The sequence below is a fragment of the Pseudonaja textilis genome, chromosome Z (genome assembly GCF_049901715.1).
Source record: "Pseudonaja textilis isolate UNSWEBS1 chromosome Z, rPseTex1.2, whole genome shotgun sequence".
Classification (NCBI taxonomy): Eukaryota; Metazoa; Chordata; class Lepidosauria; order Squamata; family Elapidae; genus Pseudonaja; species Pseudonaja textilis.
In genome coordinates, this window is record NC_142008.1 from 85,026,765 (window position 1) to 85,052,209 (window position 25,445).

At 36.9% G+C, this 25,445-nt stretch overlaps 1 protein-coding gene across 5 annotated transcripts in view; it reads right to left on the minus strand.

Annotated features, from left to right (window-relative positions):
• TANC2 (tetratricopeptide repeat, ankyrin repeat and coiled-coil containing 2) overlaps positions 1 to 25,445 on the minus strand; it is a 343,732-nt gene that overhangs the window by 285,083 nt on the left and 33,204 nt on the right. For all 5 annotated transcript variants that reach the window (XM_087917322.1, XM_087917326.1, XM_087917324.1 and 2 more), the window contains exon 2: positions 4,316 to 4,414. In XM_087917322.1, coding sequence (XP_087773448.1) covers positions 4,316 to 4,382 — 67 coding nt within the window. In that variant the 5' untranslated portion in view covers positions 4,383 to 4,414. The remainder of the gene's footprint in view (positions 1 to 4,315; positions 4,415 to 25,445) is intronic.

Genomic DNA, 25,445 nt, shown 5'->3' on the forward strand with positions numbered 1-25,445 from the left:
ATTTAGTTCAAATAAAAGGGAAAGCATCTTGTCTTTGAATGGACTGGTGTGGATATAACATTACAGAAATATTGAAACAAAGTAAGAATTTTAGAAAGTGAAAGCAGAACCAGAATAAAAGAGAAAGCAAGGAAGGAAAGATTGTGTGTGGGATTGATTGATGTTTTTGGTATAACCCTGGACTGGAATAGCTGAGAACTTTAAGAAACTGAAAGAAGAAAGAAGAGTAAAAGTGGTTTCTTTTTGTGGACTTTAATGATCATAAAATATAAGAATGATGATATCTCTTCGGGATTTTAAAATGGAACTTAAAAATATGAGAGAACTACTACAGGAAAGAGGCGAATCACTTTGCTCTGTGCTAGAAAAAATGGAAATGGAGATTATAGAACAAGAAGAAAGATTCTCAGAGGGGGAGGAGTCGATTCAAGAAGAAGACATTTTAAATAGACAACACAAAGAACACTACAAAGAAGTGGGGAAAGAAGGAAGGTTAAAAAGTTGAGTCTTAAGAAAGCAACTAAGAGGGAATACTTGTGAAGTCAGAAAAGGCAGGAAGATTCAGCAGAAAAGGGGAAAGGAAGATATTAAGAAAGAGACAAATTGGAATGAGAAAAGTTATGGGGGAAAAAGGGGGAGGAGAAGCAGTAAGAAACAGGCATGTGAGAGAAAGAAACACAGAACCAGTAAAATGTTGAAAGGAAACTGTTTCTTTACAATTAAAAGAAGGAATACTTGTGAAGTCAGGAAATGCAGAAAGACTCAGCAGAAAAGGGGAAAGGAAGGTATTAAGAAAGAGATAAATTGGAATGACAAAAGACATGGCGAAAAGAGGGGGAGGAGAAGCAGTAAGAAACAGGCATTTGAAAGAAACACAGAACTAGTAAAATGTTGAAAAGAAATGGCTTTTTCAGAGATAATGGTTGATGAATTAAAAAGGGGATTCTGCAGGGTGACATGGGGTAATAAAAATATTTTTGCAATTAAAAATACTTAGAAAATAGGGTAATATAGAAACTGATAACTCTTATTGGGGGGGAAATATGCTGTGGAATCCAATTGAAAAGATGTAATGACTAATGGTCTATTGGGAATTAAGATGAGGAAATAAAGGTATATTCTAATCATTAAGGTGTTACACTCAAAACAGTAAAAGAGGGGAAACTTATATTTGTTCTTTTTTCTTTTTGTGTGGGTGTGTTAAGATCTGTATTAATTTAGAATTCATAAAAAAATGTGTAATGGAAAGGGAATATGGCAGACTAAAGAACCAGCTAAACTAATAAGTTTAATATAGATTAATAAAAGCAAGGAGAGACATTGGTAACTTCATTATTATTACTATTAGGCAAATATATATTGTTTATTTTTATTTTTAAAATAAATATTAAGGATTATATTTGAAATAATTGAAATGAAATAAAAAGATGTTTAGATTGAGATTAATGAAAGAATTTAGAATTAAACTTTATTACTATTTATTAGGCAAGTACATATTGTTTATCCTTATGTTTAAAAATAAATACTAAAGGATTATTTTTGAAATAATTGAAATGAAACAAAATTGATTGAGATTAATGAAAGAGGCTAGAATTAATGTGTTCGTTTCTCTCCTTACTGAAAATGTGGAATGGAAAAGGTAATAATAGAATTAAGTATGCATATATCAATGTATAATTTCTGTCATATTTGTATGTAAAGATGATGACCCGGAAATATGTTGTCTACTAAAAAGAGATTTTTGTTTTTAATGTGAAAAACTGAATAAAGTCTGTTTAAAAAAAATAAAAAATAAAGTGATGGTTGTCTTTCTGGAACTCTGTCCCATATCCACACAGGATCTCTGGAGCTCATCGGGTTCTTGGTCACCTCTCATACTGAGGCCCTTCTCTCCCGATTACTCAGTTTGACTGGGACACCGACTCTTGGAAGATCCTGGTTATGCCAAACATCTTCCATTTGATAATTATGGAGGCCAATGTGCTCTAAGGAATCTTCAGTATAGCAGAAATTTTATTGTAGCCTTCTCCAGACCAGTAATCCTATTTCTGAGCTCTGCACGAAGTTCCTTTGACCTCATGACTTTTGCTCTGCTACAATATGCATTGTCAGCTGTGAGGACATCTATAGAAAGGTGCCTTTCCAAATCACATGCAATCAATTTAACTTACCACAGGTCAACTCTAATCAAGAGGTAGAAACCTGTCAGCAATGATCAAGAGAAATGGGAGGCACCTGAGCTAAATTTCAAGTGTTGTTGCAAAGGGTCTGAATACTTATGTCAATGTGATATTTGAGTTTTTTTCTTCGTAATAAATTTATAGCAACTTACAGATATTTCTAAAATTCTGTTTTCATTTTGTCATTATGGAGTATTGAATGTAGATTAGTAAAAAAATGAATGTGAACAACTGTAGAATCAGACTGCAACATGACAAAATTTACAAAAGTGAAGTGGGTCTGAATACTTTCTGAATGCACTATATGTTGGCTCTCTGCTTGATACAGAATTTCCATGGTCAAACACTTGTTGCAAACTCATCCAAAGTTAAGCAAGGTGAGCTATTAGGCAAAAACGGAACCTTCAAATGTTAGAAACAAGGACTCATTCCTCCCTTCGGTTTCCAGCGAGATGCAAACTTACACCACAAAACGATGGGGGAGAAACAAATACAGGCCAAGGGGTAGAAACTGAGGGTTTGAATGAAGAAGAAACAGATTTTCTGTACTCTAATATCTGTCTACATTTTCCATAGTTCTAATTTATTTATGAAAATTTGTAAAAAAATTGGGGATTTGCTTAGTGTTTAAATCATTTTAAATATGCTAGCACAATTATCCAAGAATAATTTCTCTATTTGTAAATAAATATTTCAAATTATCTTTCTCCAATAGTGACACAAATAGATGGTGAAAAACCCTAATGAGTTTGTTTGCAAGAATTGTATTACTAATATATATTTAGCAGAGTTCCAGATTCATATTTTAAAGATCTTTCAAGAATATTATAAATTAATAAAGATGTTTTTATAGGAATGACAAATCTCCAGATTTACATCTAAATTACAAATATGATAAGATACTGGGGGCTTTAACTGCCCTAATTTTCACTTTTATTAATGGATATTCATTTTTATTTTTATTTCTGCACAGAATTTTGAATACAAATAGTGTGTGGGAGTTAAGTGTTCCCCACAGTTAAGTATTTGGGGGGGAAGAGATTAGAAGATGATAGGGATAATAGCAATACAGCCTACTAGATGGGTAAATATCTTTAGGCATAAGACAGTGCTGTGGGAGTTAGTTGTTTTGCAGAGTGATGGCATGGGGAGAAACTATTTTGGTATCTAGTTGTTTTGGCATGCAATACCCTACAACGACATCCTAAGGGGAGAAATTGAAATAGATTATGTCCAGGATGTGAAGGGTCTGTAGATATTTTTTCAGCCCTCTTTCTGATTCGTGCAGTATACAGGTCCTCCATGGAAGTCAGGCTGGTCGTGATTGTTTTTTCTACAGTCCTAACTATCCACTGAAGTCTATACCTGTTCTGTTTCGTTGCTATGCAAAGAGATACAAATGACAGACTCTATAATTCCTCTGTATCAGCAGATTCTTGGGCAACCTAAGTTGACGTAAGAACATTATTTTTGTGAGAGTGTGATAAGTAACAGGACCTCACTGCATTACGCGATGCTAGGGATTTGAACCCCTGAACTTTCTGATCAGCATCTTAGCCATTGAGCCTACTGCATCCTTTATAACTTAGGACCTGATTATCTTGTCTTTCTTCTATAATTTCTACTCAAGCTGTAAAATCTGATAAAGTTGGTATAGATCAAGTCCCACTGTAAAGCACTGTCACCTTGCCCAACCTAGGAGGTATTTCTTCTCTGTAACAGTGTCTGTATTATAGAACAATGAGCCTTACCTGTTGAGTTTTCATAAAACATGATTCTTCTACCAAATGTGTAATGACTTATTCCCTAGTAGTCTGTTGTGATATCATTATAGTCCTTTTAAGTTAGTTATTATGCCCAAAATATGGTTGTTTAATTATGTTTTGATAATCCTAATATTGTTATAATTATTTAAGCCAAATATATAAGCCACCTACAGTATATCTCAGTAATTGAAGCAGTGACTGAGGCAGTGAATGAATAAATGAATGACAGAATGAATGAACGAACAGCAAAGTAAGTATTATTTCAAGAGCAGCAATGCTATTATGAGGTCTATCTGGGTCTATCTTAGAAGTAGTTTCATTCCTTGGATTAAGATGATTGCACTGCATCAAGACACTCCTTTTACTTACCACTGGATCTGTTCTTACGGTTTGATTTACCACCTGTAAGAAGCATCTTGAGACTGTTCCGAAACATGGTTGTTCTGGTCTACCAGCAGGGCCCAGAAGCTATATTAAAAAAAAGTATCCATTAATTAATTTTTTGTAATTATCAACAAGGAGTAAAGTTGAGACATAATCTTTATAACAGCTATTTATATTAATAAGGTAACATTCAAAATCCAACATTTAAAAACCCTTTAGTTTTTGAATGAAGTCTTATATAAGAGATTTTCTATCTTCCAAGTATGGCTGACAATATTTAGATGTTTCTGGGTTCTGTTGTACCTCATCTGTTTTAATAGTTTGGGACATGACTGGATTGTGGCAAGTTATCCCCATGCTGTTACCAATATACAATGTAGGGTTTTATTGCAGAGATCCCATCTCTTACATAAGTAGTCAGGAGTACCAAACCAATATAAACAGAAAATGACCAGTATGAAAGATCTTCTACTAGATGAGCTATTGAAACTAAAAATGAGCTAGTGGAATTAAAGTGTGAAGTGATTTACAGTAATTCAAAAGGACCCATGTTAGGTACCTCATTTATTAATATATCGGTACTTCAATGAATGCTTACCAATTGGTATACTTCAAATGAACACTAACCAAATGAACAAACATTTCTTTAATATTACATTACCTTGAATGTGTTCTGAAATGTTATGCAATTTGAAAACAGCATCAACATATGCATTGGATTTACCTTTAATATTTTCCAACCATTTGTGAAGAAATAAATGAAAAAGAATCAAAAGCTATAGGAGTAAAATTTTGTACAAATTACAACCCAAAGATAAATTATACTGATGCCCTTATACCCTTATACTAATGCCTTTATACTAATCCTGTATATAACAGCTTGCTATTCTTTGTATGTAGACTATGATAAGTAGAATAAGTAACCTATAGAGAACCAATCTGATTTAATGGTTAGGCATCTGGCTAGAAACCAGGAAATTGTGAGTCCTACTCAGACCCTAGGCACAAAGCCAGCTACGTTACACTGGCTTAGTCATTGTCTCTTAGCCTTAGGAAGGAAGTAATGGCAAACCATTTCTAAAAACCTTGCAAAAAAAAACTACAGGGACTTCTCTAGGCAATTTTGAATAATCAAACATAATTAAATGGAAGAAGAAAAAAATTATATGTAACTGATTTTTTTTAGTTATAGAAAGGTCAGTTTTACCTAAGATTAGCAATCTTTAATGTAATGTTAAAGAAAGGTGGATGTGCTAAGCAGTGATAATATTAGAGGAAAAAAAGCAAAATGGGTTCTCTTTTCCTTTAACTGATTTTTTTTCCAGTTTTTCTTATCTTATATTTTTTTCTTTTAAAAACATTTTTTTAATTTGAAAAACATCAAGTTTTTCAATAGAAAAGCTGCTAATGTGCATTTAAGAATCATTCTATAAAATACAAATTAAATAATTACCATAAAATTGCAAATAACTTTACACTTTTGCTGTCCTTTTCATCTGATCCCTAGTGATTAACCTTTTCCCATCATCTGACCACTGTGGCATAAGTCCTGTGCTACAGCTTGGGAAACAAGCAGTTTCTTACACTTATTGTAAAATACCACAATCAGAGATGTGAAGCAGAAAATGAAAACAATTTGAATTTCAAAGCAGAAAAATCCCAATGACAAACAACCCCTGAAAGTCAAGTAACATCTGATTTTATAAATACACAAAATATGTAAATGTTACATGCTACTTAGTAAGTTATACATTCTATGCTCTTAAAGTAATAAATGTTCCATCTACCCGTATATACTCGAGTATAAGTCGACCCAAATATAAGCCGAGGCACCTAGTTTTACCACAAAAAAATGGGAAAAATTGACTCAAGTATAAACCTAGGGTGGGAAATGCAGCAGCTACTGGTAAATTTCAAAAATAAAAATAGATACCAATAAAAACTTTCACTAGGACAGTTGAGAGTAAGTTTGATGTTCACAATTTCCTCTTTGAAAGAGACCAGTAAATAGGGAACAAGAAGATGAAGAAAAAGAAGTGTGTTTTTTCACACTTTTCACACTGCAGTGAACAAAAATGGCATCATAGGAACAGGCTTATTCTCAGTCCAAAGGTTTGTTTCTGATTTCTTCCCTGATTTAAGGGAAATTTGGGAAATGAGCAGGAGTCACTCTCTCCCTTGCGAGAAAAAAGAGCCGTTCTTATGATCTTCTCTCTCTCTCTCTCTCTCTCTCTCTCGGAATACAGTCAAGCCCTTTTCAGCACGCGCGATCGCTTCACCGCTTTGCACCTTGCAAATGCAAAACCCCAGGATTTTAGATTTGCAAGGTGCAAAGAGGCGGGGCGGATCGCGCATGCTGGAAAGGGCTTGACTGTATTCGGGAGAGAGAGAGAGAGAGAGAGAGAGAGAGAGAGAGAGAGAGAGAGAGAGATCATAAGAACGGCTCTTGCTTTTTTCTCGCAAGGGCCGGGCACTGGGGGCTTGCAAGGGAGAGAGTGACTCCTGCCTTCCACTGTCATCATCATCTTCTTCTTTTGGCTTAGTGAATCAATTAATTTGGGAAACGATCTCACTATCATGAAAGTCAGTGTTCTCTGCCCGTGGGGCATTTGGAAGAAAACACCCCGTGGCATATCCACGCGCGTGTAAGGGGAATCAGAAATCCGCGCATTCAATGCCTAGCACGGCAGAAGAGAAAACGCAGCTGTGAGCAAATACTGGGAAAACCTGATTGATCAGAAGGAAAGAGGCAAAAGAGGGAGGGGTGGTGGTGGACAGAGGTCCACTGGTATTTGTGAAAACACTCGGTCGGCAGCGCTTAAAGTCGTTTCCTCAGCCCCAACTGCTTTCAGTCCGCTGGGGGGGAGGAGGTGGTGGCGGCGGCTCGCGTTGTTTTCTGAGCCCGCGAGCCTAGAGCTCAGAAAACAACGCGAGCGCCGCCACCACCTCCTCCCCTCCTCCTGAGCAGACTGAAAGAAGCTGGGGCTGAGGAAACGAAGCTGAGCGGAGCCGAAGCCACCTCAGCTCGCGTTGTTTTCTGAGCCTGCGAGCCTAGAGCCAGGGTGCTTTCACTGCACGGCAGAGCTTCTTGTCTCAGGAAACACCGGGCATCGTTGCTGTCCCCTGAGGGGAGGGCAATTCTGGGCTGTGCGATTGGGGGACTTTATGGCTTTGGGTGGGTGGGAGCGAGGACGGATGGAGTCCGCAAAGTGGGGCTTGCCTGCCCTTGCTGGCTGCCTCTGCTTCCTTAGGGGCGAGGAAGGGGGCTCATCTGGACCAAGGGTGAGTCTCCCCCTCAGTTTCCCCTGTACGATCTTCCGTCGCTTTTGCCTTCTCCCTACGTCTTCCCTCTGTTAAAATCCCCCCCACACACACACACACTTATTTTCAGGCGGATAGATTTTGTGTCTGAGCAGTCTCACATGACGGTGGGTCTTTCCCTCCCCCTAAAAACAGTTAAAAAAGAAAAAACAATATATCCTCATGCAAGAACTTTTCTGCTTCCGATTACCGCCATGCAAAGGAAGCAGGGAAGTGGCTGCCCAGCTCCGGAGTTCCACACCATTTTTTTTTTCAGAGGGGAATCTCACTCAAGTATAAGCCGAGGGGGGGGGTTAGCACAAAAATGTGCTGAAAAACTTGGCTTATACTCGAGTATATACGGTACTTTGATTTTTCAAATGAAAAAAATAATTCAAAGTTCTAACAATATTATATTACTAGGCAGCAATGATTCTTAGTGGTTAAGGCATCAAGAATTCTTCTGTGAAAGCAGGTAAAATAGACATTTGTCTATATTAATATGGGTGTCAAACTCATGGCATCATGGCGTGACATATCAGGCCTTTTTTCTCCTTCACTAAACTGGGAGCGGGCATGGCCATGCATGACGCATCTGGGCTGTGAGTTTGACAACCCATGGGCTGTGAGTTTGACAATCTTGGTCTATAATATTCCATCTGAAATACATAAAATAGCACTGCAAATTCTTTTGTTCAGCAAAAAAAAGTCCTACAGATTTAAAACTTCTACATGTAGAATTTAATATATATCTCCTTTTATACAGACTTGTTGATAGAAGTATTCATTTATACATGTCCAATCATAAGAATTAGCACTGAACTTTTCCATTTATGCTGTGTAATTGGTTATTAGTCTTCAGAATATTTGTAAAGGTAGCTTTTGACTTACACCCAATAATTCAGTAAGCATTCAAAATTATGAATGTGCTGAATGGAGTTATGATCATTCTTAAAGTTATAGTTGTTGCAGGGTCCTTTGTTATCACATGGTTGTAATCTAGGAAATTGGAAATCTGTTTGTACTTATGACTTGTTGCCAAGCACCCTATAATCATGTCATTGCCATTTGCAATCTTTCCTGCTGGCTTCTTTGGAAAGCTAAACTAGCTAAATAGCTTTTTATTTTATTTCACATTTCCAACCTACTCATCAGAAAACTAAGCTAGCTAGCAATTTATTTTCATTTTATTATTTTATTTTATTACACATTTTTGATCTGCTTATCTCCCCCAGAGAGGGATTCTAAGAGGTATATAATAAAATAATAATAATTTTAAAAATAACAAAAAGTTAAAAGTTAATGAGAATGCAAGGAGGGAAGGCCACAAATCACTACTACCTGTCAAGAGGACCCTCTCTACTGACAGCTGGCTGGAAAAAAAATCTATGCTGATGTTTAAGCATCATTTTCAGTCATGAAGGATTTTACAATGCCAGAGCATAGAGTAGCTAAGTAAAAATCCTCCCAATAGAAATACAAGCAGTATTTTTAGTGAAGGAGGATTTTTAGCATCAGAGTTCGAAGACTGACCTTGAAAATCCTTGAATTTACCTTTAATCTTTTCAGAACATTTGTGAAGAAAAAAAATGAGGACAAATCACAAGCCATCAGAGTTAAGATTTTGCACAGATTACAATCCAAAGATAGATTATAGAGAAATAACCTGCTCTGGTATTCTATGCGGGGGCACTCTGCTCCAGATAAGCCTCTGCTCTGAGACTGAAAATCCTCCCTGCCAAAATCCAAACACAATTTTCAGTCATAAAGTGTTTCAATCCTACTTGGATTTCAGCTGGAATTACTTTCAGCTCCAGGCCAGGGAAGCCTGCTTACAGCACAATAATAACTAATAATAAATAAATTACCTAACAAATAAATATTTCTGGAGCACATTCAATTTCAGTCTCACTATTCCTATATGGATAACACTGATCTAAAGAGAAAATCCTTCTGAAAACTTCTATTCAAAGGAGCAAGCAGGAATATATTTAAGTGTGCTCATATAAAGAATAACTGAATGGTTTGTTACAAACATACAAAAGCATACGCAAATGTAAAATGGAAATACAATTCTAGGGTGCTTGACTAAAAATAGAGATAACTACCACTGAATATCAGCATATTACAAGCAGTACAATACTGCATAACATAAGCATTTCAATTGTTCCTTCAACACAGGGTGCAATGGATATGTTAATATCTCCCCTCGGGAAGCTATTGGGAGATTGTAAAACTGGCCAAAGATAAAGCCCTTTTGGATTTGGGGATTATTATACAGCCATGGTACCTAATAAGGTGGATAAAGGAGTAGAGTAACTCAAGCAAAACTGAAAAATATGTTTAGATCTTCATGTCACAGCACAGTGCTGAAGATTAATCAATGTACATTCATGGCCTCCAATGGACACGAACATATCCATAAAAAGCTGCAATATTTTAATTTCTTTTTTCTTTTTGGAAAATTTTATTGATTTTTAAAAACAAACATAAACAAAAACATAAAACATAAAAACATAAAACATATATTTTGAAAGCAGCTTGATCCCGGGTTACATCTCTTCATACAGACACAAATTCAAGTTCATGCTCATTTTTATATACCATTCCATATCTTATTACTATTCAACATTTTCTATATAGCTTCTCCCCTCTTTTGACTTTCTTAATTTTATTTTATTTATTTCATCTCAATTCAGATCATTATACTTATATTCTTTGTCTGTCCTGTTTCAGCTGTCTATTATTTTTTCTCATTAAACAAAATTTCTCCTGTAATCACTGATTGGAGTATGACGCCTTTATATCTTTCCCCTAAAATTATAACACTTAATATAATACATAACTTTCATTCAGATTCTGCTTGGCACATTCTAAAACTACACACTGTATTCTTGAAAAAAGAAAAAAAGATTATACATGTATAATATAATTAAAACAACAATCCGTTCCAATTCAATTCTATCATTAATATTAATATTCATTTAAATTTTAAACATTTTACACATTACTTTTCAAATAGGTATCATACTTCTATGGGAACACTTATAGACTTTCCATAGTTAATTCCCCCCCACTTCACTTATATTTTATAAAACACTGAGTAATTAAAATGTTCCCGTTCCTTCCTAATTCAATTCTCTCATTTATTTTATTTCATTTATTTTGTTCACAAAAGTTTCACTAAATTACACTGACTATTTTATCCCACTTTTTAATCATATGTTGTTTCCAATTTTCTAACATTATTTCTAATACAAATATAACAATACAATCTTATGTACCTTTGCAGAATCACTTTTTCAGTTAAATTTTCACCCATTATCTCTGAAGAAATCCTGTTTCTTTATATCTTGCTCCAAACCTTTGTAACTTCTCTTCCCTTCCTTCCTCCCTTGCTTCTTCTCTCTCCCCTTTTACCCCCTTGTCTCTCCACCTCCATTTCCCTGTTCTGTATTCCCTTTTCTGTTGCTTTCTAACATTATATCCACTTTTCACATTATTTTTCCCTTTTTGGCTGTTTTTTAGGTCTTAAATTCTCCATTCTCTTTCCCCCTTTCCCTTTCTTCCCCAGATAAAGTTACTTGTTCATTAAAGATGGCTTCTTCTTTGTCCCAAACTTCTTGTTGCACAGTTTTTTTCTTGTAGTTTCTCATAGGTACAGATCACCATTTCTAAGAATTGAAAAACGGAGCCAAAAAGAGCCCTTCCCTTCTTGTTCCTCTTCTTTATATTTTTAAAATTCCATTCTCAGTTCATCCACAAGTGATGCCATTGTAGATTTTTTTAAAACAACCACCCAATTGTTTTTAGTCATTCAAATATAATTTCCAAAAGTCCCAAAGTCACCAAGCAATCCAAATACACACAAGCTGTTTCTTTTAACACTTTCTTCTTTTTTCACTTTCTCTTCCAGGGGTTACTATTTGGTTGCAAAGTTTCAGTTAAAATATATCTTTTAGAAGTCTTATTAAGATTTAACTTTAGATTCTTTTGAATTCCAGGCAGACTCCTCCTTCCAAATCCTGCCCTTATTCTTTTCCTCCGTTCCCACTTATAGCAAAAAAAAAAAAAAGTGTTCAGAAATCGTTGTTGTCCCCTTGGCATTTAATTATATTTCCAGTTTAATTACCTATTGGTGCCAAAGCGAATTTTTCTGATTTCTCATTCATCTCTCTTCACTGTCAACGTAAGGAAGGAGAGTGAAAAAAGAAAACTTTCCCTTTTCACTTTCATTCGCTGCTTCCGAGTCTTCTTTGGGAGCGATGTATCTTTTATAAAATTTAAATTCCAGGATACCTTAGTTGTTGCTTCTTATCCCGGTCAGCCAAAACTTTCACTTCTTAACTTCCTCCTGCACTTTCTTTTCTGGATGAGTGCTTCTTTGAGGCGGCCATTTCTGACCGCTGCTCTTATCACCTTCGGGAAAGGGAGTTGAGCCAGCTGAGGAGGAAAGATGCGGCTTTCCTCAACCCTGCTGGGATCTCCCCCCTCTTCACCACCTCTACGAGGTGGCTTAGCCCCAAAGCCAGCTGGCTCGGGGCGCTCCAGCGGCGAGCCCAGGCAGAAACCGCACACGATCGTGGATTCCTGCCTGCCGCTGAAGTCCTGCAAACCGGAAGTTTTCCAAAAGCTGCAATATTTGAATTTCTTGTGAAGTGTCTAGTTCCAGGAAGAATTTAAATTATTGATCAAGATTAAAGCAGTCAGACCAACTGGAAAAAATAGTTTAAGCCTGTAAGAAAAGGTGTAAATCCAAGTAGATGATTTGATTGTAAATAAATCAAAGTCATGGAGCAGCACTTTAGAATGCAATGGGAAGTTTAGAACCAGGCCATACAAGTTAGGCTTAAATCCTTTCAGGGGGAAGGAATGACCCATAAAAATCCAATTGAACTCCAAAAATCTAGTTGAGCACAGATCTTAGGCAAAATTATTTTAAGTGCAGATGCAAACTGAGCTCCTTTGAAAGAATGGAAAAGATTCTGCTCTGACATGGAACTTTAAGATCATCAGTATATTTGGCTGTCATGAAAAAACTATATTCTTATTCAGTAATGTATAATTGGAACATGGACATTTCTTTAAAAAAATTTTTAGTTTTCATATAGGTATAATTTAGTAGTGTCACAACCCTAAAGTAACCCTTTACCATAACAAAATAGACCTTTCCTGACAAATCTGTTCTAAGAAGACTGGCAATTATTCCATAATATTAGGGCAAAAATCTAGATGAGGTAAAGAGTAATTTAAATCCCCATTTCTATTAAATAGAGATTACAGTATTTAAATAGTTTAAAACAAATTTCAATTGTTAAACAAGCCAGAACAGGATTGTTACTTTTGAAAACTGACCACCTTTGTTGGCTGTGTCATTACATAAAAATGCAAATAGTAAGAAAAGAAATGTGAATGGTCAGGAAAAGAAATGCAAGACAAATTACTAGAATTATTATAGTTGTCCTGATTTGAAAATGGTGAAGGAAACATGAACATCTAGGCTAATAAATGTTCTTGTCATCATATCTTCTTTTAAGAACTAAGTTCATAATTTCTGGATGACTTTCCCAAGTTACTATTGGAGTTTCAGTGCTTTAACAAAATATGATTATTACATTATGATGATTATACTGTAGGGAAATTGTCCAGAAAATATTGTCACACAAAAACAGATAATGATTTTGATTGTATCATAACAGAATTAGAAGTTCACTTGGAAAATGTAAATCTTACATTGGGAGGGGAAATGCCAGATTTAGAAGTTATTGAAAGCAAGTCATTAACCTCTCTGGTACTGTCAGCATGGCAGATTAAACCAGATAGAAATCACAACCAGACGAACTAATTTTATGTTATTGTAAATCTACATTGAAAGTATATTGCAAGTGTGAAAGTACCGTTGTTTTCCCGAAAATAAGACCCAGTCTTATTTTCTTTTGAGCCCAAAAATAAGCACCAGGTCTTATTTTGGGGGATGTCTTATCCACTAACCTTAGAACCATTGGAGCCAGGCCTCCCATGCTCTGACTCCTGTTGTGCTGTTGCCTGACTTTTGCGGCCACCTGCAGATGCTCGTGGCCAATTGGTGCAATAGGTGTTGGGACATGGGAGGCCTGGCTGTGGTGGTCCTAAGATAAGTGGGTAAGACATCCCCTGAAATAAGATCTGGTGCTTATTTTAGGGCCCAAAAGAAAACAAGACCAGGTCTTATTTTCGGGAAAACACTGTACTTTCACACTTGCAATATTCTATCAATGTAGATTTACAATAAAATAGAATTTGCTCATTTGTTGTGATTTCTATCTGGTTTAATCTGCCATGCTGACAGTACTAGAGGTTAATTACTTGCTTTCAATCACTCCTAAATCAGCCTCCCCAATGTAGGATTTACATTGACTTCCAAGTGAACGTCTAATTCTATATAACAATAGCCTCCAGTCCCCTAATCCTCTTTCTTGCTCTTTTCTGCACTCTTTTTAGAGTCTCAATATCTTTTTTACATTGTGACAACCAAAATTGGATGCAGTATTCCAAGTGTGGCCTTACCAAGACATTATTAAGTGATATTAACACATCATGTGATCTTGATTCTATCCCTTTGCTAACACACCCTAGAACTGTGTTGCTTTTTTGATAGCTGCAGCATACTTTTTTGATAGCTGCAGCATATTTAAGTGATTGTCCATTAGACTTCCAAGAACCTTCTCACAATTGCTGCTATTGAACGAGGTACCACTTATACTATACCTGTGCATTTGTTTTTTCTTGCATAAAACTTGCTTTTTTACCATTGATTTCATTTGTTATATAGCGCCCAATGTTCAGGTCTGTCAAAATCCTTCTTAGACCTATCTTCTGGAGTGTTGGCTAGTTTTGCCAGCTTTGGGTCGTCTATAAATTTGATGAGTTCTCCATCTATTCTTTTATCCAAATCATTGATGAAGATGTTGAAGAGTACTGGGCCTAAAAGAGAGCTTTGGCATATTCTACTGCTGCATATTTCCCTCCATGTAGATGCAGTTTCTTCGAGAACTACTTGTTGAGTATTGTTGGCCATCCAGTTATGAATCCATCAGGTGGTGATGTTATCCAATCCACATTTTTCTATCTTATCAAGTAGAAAGTTGTGATCTCTTTTATCAAATGCCTTGCTGAAGTCCAAGTAAATTATATCCACAGCATTCCTCTGCTCCACTAATTTTATCACTTTGTCAAAGAACGCAGTAAGATTTATCTGGCATGATCTGTGTTTGACACACCCATGTAGGCTTTTGTTTATGACCCTGTTTGCCTCTAGGCATTCACTGATTCGTTGCTTGATTATCTTTTACAAAATCTTCCCAGGTATTGAGTCAGGCTAGGCTGATAGATCTGTAGTCTCCTGAATCTATTTGTTTTCCTTTTTTGAAGATGGGAACTATATCAGCTCTTTTCCAGTCCTCTGGTAGTTCTCTGGTGCCTCAGGATCCTTGAAAGATATAATTCAGTGATTCTGAGATCACGTCTGCCAGTTCCTTCAGAACCTTGGGGTATAATCCATCTGGTCCTGGTGATTTGAACTTTCAAGGGTAGACAGGTACCCAAACTGTTTTTTACAGTACTGTTTTTCATAGGCTGATTTTTCCTTTTGTCTAAAGATAGATGCAAAAAATTAATTAAGTGGTTCCGCTTTCTCCCTGTTGTTTGTCACCTTGTTACTTTCTCCCATTAATGGACCAATTGACCTTTTTCTTGTTTTTTACATTTTGGAAGCAGCTTTTTTGTGTTGTTATTCTTGACTTTTATAGAAAGTCTTAGTTCATTTTGAGCCTTAGCTTTCCTTACTTCATTTTTGCAAGCTCAGGTTATTTGCTGATATTCTGCTTTAGTTATGTGCCCCTCTTTCCAGTTTTTTTTTTGTCTTTCGATTTGTCAGAGAGCATGCAGCCATGCTGGTTTCTTTTGAGAGCTGATATTTTTCTTCTTCATTAGTATTGTGTTAGACTGGGCTGTTATAATCTCTCTTTTCAAAATTTTCCAAGTTCCTTGAATTGTTTTCACTTGAGGATTCTCATCCATGGAATCCTTCCCAAGCTCTAGTATATTGAAATTATCTATTTTAAACTCTAAGACTTTAGTTTGACTTTGTTCTATTGCTTGTGCTTGAATAATGTTGAATTCCAATATTGCATGATCACCAAGTTTCCCGTAGCTTCAACACCTTCTATTATTTCATCTCTGTTAATGAGAATTAAGTCCAATGTGGCTGATTCCCTAGTTTCTTCTCTACTTTTTGGGTGACAAAGTTGTCTGCTAGGTTTGTCAGGAATTTGATTGATCTTCCACTTCGTGCGGAGTTTGTCTTCCAGTTGATGTTAAATAAAGTCCTCCATTATGATGTACTTCCTAAATATCTTAGTTAACTGACTAGTAAAAAGTTCATCTATTTCCTGTGTTTGGTTGGGTGGTTTATAGTATTTCCCCAAATGCATTCAAGACAGTTTTCATCATTGTTGTGCTCTATTTCTGTAGCAATTCAGTTATTTCTTATATATAATGCAACTGCACCTCCTCTTTTATTTGGTCTGTTTCTTTTAAATAATTTAAGTCCCTCTAGCTGTATATTCCATTTGTTGGTTTTATCCCACCAAACTTCCATAATGGCAACAATATCATATCTGCCCTCATTTACTTGAACTTCTAATTCACTCTGTTTAACTCCTCATACTCTGAGAGTTTGTGTATTGACATTTGAATCATCTTTACTAACTATGTTTACTTTCTACATAACCTGTGTTGTGCCTCACTTCCCTTACTTCCTTACCATCTGTTGGGTTAGTGCACATGATATGGCATTCATTATTAAAAGCTTGATTTTGCTTGACAGCAAGATTGATATTCTTACCCACACAAACATCTGTTACATGCACTCATAACCTTATTAGCTTTAGATCGCAGAGGACAGAAATATTTTGTATCAATTAACTCTCTGTCCCCGTTTAGTTTAAATGTTTTTCCAGAAAATCTGTGAATTAATGTCAAGTAACTCAGTCAGTTTCTTTAATGGATGCAAAAAAAAATCTTTTGTATAGTTTGCTACAAATGTCTTTTGCTGCAGACATTGTGACTCACATCACCAAAGCCTTTCCCTTTACACCATTCCTTTAGTCACACGCTGAACTCCACTATAAATTGGCCTTTTCCCTTTTGTTCCTTATTTACTGATAAAACCTCTGAAAAATTAAGCCTACAATATATGTTAAGTTCCAACCCTAAGCTCTGGAAATCATCCTGCATAAAGAGTATATAATTTTGGGATAAATCATTCATGCCAAGATGTACTGTAAAATTAACCTCACAGTCCTTACTAGCATTCTTGACTATCTTTAAAAATACACCCCTTTTCTCTGCAGTGCTATGCTTTCTACAGGGTTTCCTTTCCCTAGTTTGATACAGTAGTTTAATGCAGTTGGTAAACAAGCAGGTATTTCTGTATTGTTTCCCTTCATTTGTACAGGTAGTCCTCAATTTGCAATATTCATTTTGTGACTGTTACAATGGAATTTTAAAAAGTGACTCAGACCAAGTCTTTGCACTTAGACAATTGTTGCAGTATCTCCATGCAATAAGTACATGTCAGTACTTCAGTCAAGGTAGCCAACGGCTTCCACAAAAGCAAAAGCACTGGCTTGATCCACAAAAACACACTGAGACATAATAGAGAACTAGAAGATGAACAGACCTATTGGAACAGCTGTCCTGCCCTACATAAGAGGTACTACAGATAAAATCAGTAAGATACTACACAGGCATCACATCAAGACTGCCTTCAAAACACAGAAAAATAGCAGCCATCTTTAGAAACCCCAAAGATAAAATTGACCTGGAAAACCAAGGCATATATGAAGTTCCCTGTGCATCATGCTCGGCCACATACATTGGACAGACCAATAGAAGAATAAGTACCCCCCTGGATGAACACAAAAATGCAGTCAAAAAGCTGGAACACACTTCCTCACTAGTCCAACACATGAAAGCCACAGGTCATAGCATCAACTTCAATGGCACCAAAACCCTAGCCACTATAGAAAATCCCAGCCACAGAATTATCAGAGAAGACCTGAAAACATGAATAGAAGAGATGATTCCACCAGACTGTCAACTATTTGGAAGCCTGCACTCACACACACACAAATCTCCACACCACAAGCCAGGCAAACACCTGGGCACAAACAGATCCCCCCCTGATACCTCCAGCTCAAACACACCCCAACCAGGCACCCAGATGAAACCTAGTTTCCTAATAAATGATAGCCGTCCATTTACTCGGAGCCAAGCTGCACTAAAAGCCTCCAATACAGGAACACAATGTTGCCAGCCAACCAAGACAAAAAAAGCCACAAAACAGACAGAAGATATTAGAAACACCAATCAAGCAGAACACAGCAAACTCCAAGACCAATAAACACAGACCAAGACTCCCAACCAATCAGGATGAAGAAAAAACCATTCTGGCACAGCAGTAGGCTAGCCCCAAATTTAAAACAGAAACAACTGTAAAAGTCTGACTCACAGACGAACACAATACAGAAGCCTGATGATGGCAGATGAGATTGTGCCGAAACATTGCTACAACTTTAAAAGCACAACTATAATGACGTGGGAAAATACCCGAACAAAGCTGAATACCATACATATGTGTGTGTGTGTGTGTGTGTGTGTGTGTGTGTGTGTGTGTGTGTGTAAGGTTTTCACGGGTATTTGTACGTGGATCTTTGGTTATTTGGGTTTTTCCTCACGTAAAATTGGAAGTATCTTGGCAATGTTTCAACGAAATATCATTCATCATCTTCAGGCTTGTGTCTTCAGCTTTGTGCTTCTCGGAGTAATGTGAGCTTGCAGCTGCTTCTTCCTTTTAACTGCTAGTGGGGGTGTGACTTGATTGGGTGCTTGGGGGCTTGGCTGGGGGCTTGGCTGTGTTCTGATTCGCTGGGGGTGTGTTCTGTTCAGGTGGGGGCTTGGTTGTGCTCAGGTTAGTCTTAGTTGTCGGGGGATTTGAGCTGGTGAGCTGTGATCCTGTTGTTTGGCTTCGCGTTCATGGTCGTGCCACATCTTCATGGTGAGCGTCCGTTCGCTTCATGTATGGGTCGGAGGGGTTTGAAGCGGGTAATGATGCAGCTGCAGTACGGCTACTGGTCCACGGTCATGTCTCATCATCTGTATGGGTGTGAGTCTGCTTTCTATGTGGAGGTGTGGTGGTAGCATCTTATGTGGCCCTCGTGGATGTGGGTCTGGTGCCATTCTTCATGTTAGGTACTCGTTTGTTAGTGAAAGCGGCTTTCCAAATGGCTGGTAGGCGGAAGGTATCATCTCGTTTATTCATGCTGTGTGGGCATTTTTCTATCTCTATGGCTTCTCTGATTATTCTGTTGTTGAAGTGTTCAGCTTTGGCGATAGTTCTGGTATTTTTAAAGTCAATCTCATGTGGCTGTCAATCTGTCAATGTCAATCTCTGTGGCTTGAGGTGTTGGACCAGGGAAGAGGTCGGTTCTTCTTTTTTAATTGAGTTCTTGTGTTCTTCAATACGTGCACTTATTCTTCTGTTGGTTTGTCTGATGTATGTGGTGGGGCAGGCGGTGCATGGGATTTCGTATACTCCTTGGTTTTCTAACTCGATTCTGTCTTTAGGGTTTCTTAGGTTGGTGATATTTTTCTGTTTGTGCAGAATGCTGTCTTAATGTTGTGTTTTTTGGAGGATCTTGCTGATTTTGTCTGTAGTGCCTTTTATATATAGGAGGAGGTCTTTGCCATTCTCTTCTCTGTCTTGGATTTTGGTTGGGGTTTCTTTTTGGATTAGGTAGGTAATCTTCTTTCTTTGGAATCCATTGGCTGTTAGTACGTTAGTGAGAGTGTGTAGTTCGTTTTTAGGTGTCGTTCGTCGGCTAAGCATTTTGTTCTGGAGATGAGTGTCTCGGCTACAGAATTGATCTGTGCTGAGTGGTGGTGTGAGAGTGCGTGTAGATAGCGGTTCGTATGTGTTTTCTTCTGGTAGATGTTGTGTCCTAGGGAGCCATTGGATTTTTGTATACCAAGACATCTAGGAAGGGAAGTTGATTGTTAGCTTCTGTTTCCATGGTGAATTGTATTTTGGGGTGTAGGCTGTTGAGATGTGTGAGGAAGTTATTCAGTTTTTCTTTCCCGTGTGGCCAGATTATGAAGATGTCTTCTACGTATCTGAGCCAGAGTTTGCGTTTGTCATCATATTTTTCTAGAGCTTGTGTTTCAAAGTGTTCCATGTAGAGGTTAGATACACACACCCCAAGCACATCCTAGATCTGACCAACCACTGCCTATCCAATACATACTTTACCTACAATGGGCAAAAATACAAACAAATAGAAGGAGCACCCATGGGATCACCCCTCTCACCTGTCATCGCAAACTTCTACATGGAACACTTTGAAACACAAGCTCTAGAAAAATATGATCACAAACCCAAACTCTGGCTCAGATATGTAGATGACACCGCTGATGGACTGTAGATTGCGACTCTCTGCGGCTATGGTCCGTGCTCTTTCGTTGGAGAGCCCCGATCATTACGATTAGGGGCTGGAGCTGCCTTGAAGGGGCAGCGGAGTAAGGGGAAGCCGCAAGCCAGGTTGAGGGGAGCCGCATCTCCCCCCCTGGGCTTGGTCTTTTTCCCCCCGAAGACGACTGAAGCGGTGGTTTAGAATGGCCACCCCAAAGAGGAGGACTCAGCTGGATTAAGATTTGTGCAGGAGGGAAGAAAGAGGTAGATAACATCTGAACCAGGACAACTGGGCAATACAACTAACTAAAGTACCCTGGGATTGGTAACATGGAATTTTTAAGAAAAGAAAAGTGAGCGGAGAAATTACAAAGGGACAGGGGAACAAAAAGAAAATATTTTTGACAGCTAAGCGGGGCTTCAAACCAGGAAAGGAAGAAGCTGGAACTAAAGATTTAACTAAATTGGACTAAAATATTTTGGGAATAAACAGGCATAAAATAAAGCTGGACTTAAGATTGTCAAATAATAATAATAATAAAGTTTACAAATTGGAGACTGGACTGTGCTGGAATACTGAGGTTCAAAAAACCCTAAATAAAAAAATAGAGGGAAAAGGTGAAGACTTTGTATAATGGAGAGTGCCACCTTTTGACAAAAACTTGAGCTCAAACAAGGGAAAGCATCCTGTTTCTGAATGAACTTGTGTGGAAATAACATTAAAGAAATATTGAAACAAAGTAAGAACCTTAGAAAGTGAAAGCAGAACCAGAATAAAGGAAAAAGCAAGGTAAGACTGACTGTGGAATTGATTGATGTTTTTGGGATAGACCCTGTGCTGGAATAATTGAGAACTTTAGAAAATTGAAAGAAGAAAGAAGGAAAGTAAAAGTGGTGGGGTTTTTTTGTGGACTTTAACTATCATAAAATATAAGAGTATGTAACGATGATATCTCTTCGGGAATTAAAAATGGAACTTAAAAATATGAGAGAATTACTACAGGAAAGAGGTGAATCACTTTGCTCTGTGTTAGAAAAAATGGAAATGGCGATTGAAGAACAAGAAGAAAGAGCTTCAGAGGAGGAGTCGATTCAAGGAGAAGACATTTTAAATAGATAATTAACACAAAGAACACTACAAAGAAGTGGGAAAAGACGGAAGGTTAAAAAGTTGAGATTTAAGAAGGCAATCAAAAAGGGGAATACCTGTGAAGTTGGGAAAGGCAGAAAGACCCAGCGGAAAAGGGGAAAGGAAGATATTAAGAAAGAGAGGGATATAAACTGGAATGAGAAAAGATATGGGGAAAAGAGGGGGAGGAGAAGCAGTAAGAAACAGGTGCATGAAATAAAGAAATATGGAAATAGTAAAATGTTGAAAAATTGTTTTTTCAGAGATAATGGTTGATGAATTAAAAAGGGGATTCTGCAGGGCGACAAGGGGTAATAAGAATATTTCTGCAATTAAAAATATTTAGAAAATAGGGTAATATAGATACTGATAACTTATTAAAAATCAAGGGGGGGAAATATGCTGCGGAATCCAAATGAAAAGATGTAATGATTATTATTGTAACTTCTTAAAAATAATGGTTTATTGGGAATCAAGATGAGGGAATAAAGGTATATTTTAATCATTGAGGTGTCACACTCAAAACAGTAAAAGGGGGGGAAACCTAAACTTGTTTTTTTTAGTGTTAAAATTTGTATTAATCAAGAATTTATAAAAAGAAATGTGTAATGGAAAGGAAATATGGCAGATTAAAGAACCAACTAAATTAATAAGTTAATATAGACTATTAAAAGCAAAGAGAGACATTGGTAACTTATTATTATTATTATTATTATTATTATTATTATTATTATTATTATTATTATTATCATCATCATCATCATCATCATTATTAGGCAAACACATATTGTTTATCTTTATTTTTAAAATAAATATTAAAGGATTATATTTGAAATAATTGAAATGAAACAAAAAAAATGTTTCAATTGAGATTAATGAAAAAAGCTAGAATTAATGTGCTTGTTTCTCTTCTTACTGAAAATTTGGAATGGAAAAGGTAATAATAGAATTAAGTATGCATACATGAATGTATAATTGCTGTCATATTTGTATGTAAAGGTGATGAGGCATATTTGCATGTAAAGGCTCACTAGGACACACCATCTACCAGAAGAAAACACATACAAACCGCTATCTACACGCACTCTCACACCACCACTCAGCACAGACCAATTCCGTAGCCAAAACACTCATCTCCAGAACAAAATGCTTAGCCGATGAACAACACCAAAAAGCCGAACTACACACCCTCACCAACGTACTTACAGCCAATGGATTCCAAAGACACAAGATTACCCACCTAATCCAAAAAGAAACCCCAACCAAAATCCAAGACAGAGAACAAGAAAACGGCAAAGCCCTCCTCCCATATATAAAAGGCACTACAGACAGAATCAGCAAGATCCTCCAAAAACACAATATTAAAACAGCATTCTGCACAAACAGAAAAATATCCACCATCCTAAGAAACCCCAAAGACAGAGTCAATTAGAAAACCAAGGAGTATACGAAATCCCCTGCACTGCCTGCCCTGCCACATACATTGGACAGACTAACAGAAGAATTAGTGCACGCATTGAAGAACATAAGAACTCAATCAAAAAGAAGAAACGACCTCTTCCTGGTCCAACACCTCAAAGCCACAGGACATAAAATTAACTTTAAAAATACCAGAACTATTGCCAAAACCGAACACTTCAACAGCAGAATAATCAGAGAAGCCATAGAAATAGAAAAACGCCCACACAGCATGAACAAACGAGATGACACCTCCCGCCTCCCAGCCATTTGGAAACCCGCCTCATGAACAGACGAATACCTGCAACCTCACCACTGCCCACTCCAAACCCCTCCGAGCCATACATGAAGCAAGCCGACACCAACTATGGAGATGCAGCGCGACCTCGAACTCGAAGCCGGGCAGCAAGAAATCCAGCCAATCAGAACACGGCCAACCCCCAACCAATCAAAACACAGCCAGGCCCCCACCAATGAGAAGACACCCCACCCAATCAGAACACAGCCAAGCCCCCACCCATTCAAATCCCACCCCACTGACAGTTAGAAAGAAAAAAGCAGCTGCAACCTCACATCACTCTGAAAAGCAAGAGCCAAAGACAGAGGCCTGATGATGATGAATGAGACTTCATCGAACGTTGCCTAGATACTTTGAATTACGCGGGAGAAAACCCGAACAACCAAAGATCCATATATATATATATATATATATATATATATATATATATATATATATATATATATGTGTGTGTGTGTGTGTGTGTGTAGGTCTAGGTGTGTTTTGGGTCTTTTCCCGTGTAAGATTAAGAGTATCTTGGCGACGTTTCGGCGAGGTCCCACTCGCCATCCTATATATATATTATGTATGTATGTATGTATGTATGTATAGAATGGTATAACTGATGTCACAAATAACTGCAAAAAATGCATATAGAATTTGTTTTTTTTAAAGGCGAAAATTTAATAAACCTTATTTTAAAAAGGAGGTACGATGTTCCGAGAGCGCAGGTTTTTGCAGTTCCGCTGATATTATTGCAGGAAGCTGCAATTTATTGATTTATTATCACCATCATCATCATCCTTCTGATCCTCTATACTACTTCCCTTATCAGTATCATTATTATGATTATTATTACTATGTTGCTTTTCATGTATACTGAGAGCTGCATGGAGACTAATTCCTTACGTGTTTAAACACACTTGGCAAAGTAAAATATTGGTGGATAAAATATATAGAGAAAAAATCCTGAAAAATGTCCAAATAATCTAAAAGGCACAATTTTTACTTTGCAAGCAGTATGTGCAATAATTCTTTGTGTCTGTGCCTCAACAAACAGAAGAGTTTTTCTTACTAATACAACCAAGGAAACATGCACACTGACAATATTTATAAGTATCAGTAAAGACTGTAGAAAACTTTCAAAAGACTTTGAAATGACTAGCCATGAATAATGTTGCAAACATCTCTGCAATGAGAAATTTAGAATATGAGAAATCTCCAAACTAAGAACATTCATTTTTAGTGCTCATTAATAGTCTAAAGTGAAAAGCATTTACCCTGATTGAACAAAGGATAATGCTGTGAACATTGCAAAATGCTTTTCACAATATTATTTAGCAAGCATCTTGTCTGAAGATAAAACTAAAGATATATTATCAGAGTGGTCAATTTAATTTAGGGCTGTGCAAATCCTTCAAATAGGTCCCTTGAAATGCATAAACATGTATAAGGAACTTTTTTCCATTACATGTATTAAATTGAACTGATCCATAAACCAGAAGTGGTTATTTTGGTAACAACATGCCTTATTTTTATCATGGCAACACAGAACTTGACTACTGCCCAATGATAAAAAGTGTTGTCGTGGGCTTAGATTCAGATTCAGAGGAAACCAACAGAAAGCAGCCAGCTCCCAGAATTAACAGGAGACAATGAGCAGTCAGTTCCAAACTAGCCTGTAGTCTGATCAGGAAACTGAGATGGAGCTGTCCTGCAACCAGGAGACACAGCTACAGCCACTTTCTGAAGAAGGTGCAGAATTATAAGCATGCACCCAAGACAGTCTACAAAGTTGCGCTTGCAGGGAATAGAAAAAAAATGTAGGACAAGATGGAAGAGGAGACTTCTGTTCACTGTTTTGATTTGGAACACAAATTGCAAGACTAATTTGCTGAACTTTATGAAGATAGGACTTCTCTCTCTACTCTAAATGCATGTTTGTGCTCATTTGTTTATTTTCTTGCAAGTCTCATTCAATAAAATGAGCAAACTACTTCTGTACATATGTGTGCCTGGCCCGGGAAAGGACAAAGGGTTTCAAACTTCTCAAAGATGGTTCATCTAAACAATCTCCAGCCTTCTGGAAATTTACACATATAAGCAGATATAATATCCCGTGGAATTTAAGTAATAATAATAATAACAACAACAAATACTATTACTATTACAACAAACAACAAAAACAGATTTGATCTTCTTGTCATCACAGGTACATTAAATTAATGTATCTAGTTTGCAGCAATGCAGATGGCAAGGTATTATGCCTGGTTTTAAATATCCAGTTTAGGAAAAGTTTGATCTTTTTAAGTATCTTGCAAGTTCTTAAGTGATTTTATTTATTCAGTATCTGTCATGTTAGGGTAATCTGAAACTTTGTAGCTGAACAATTATTTGGTTTCACCATACCCTAAAACATGATCACCGACATCCAATGACAGAT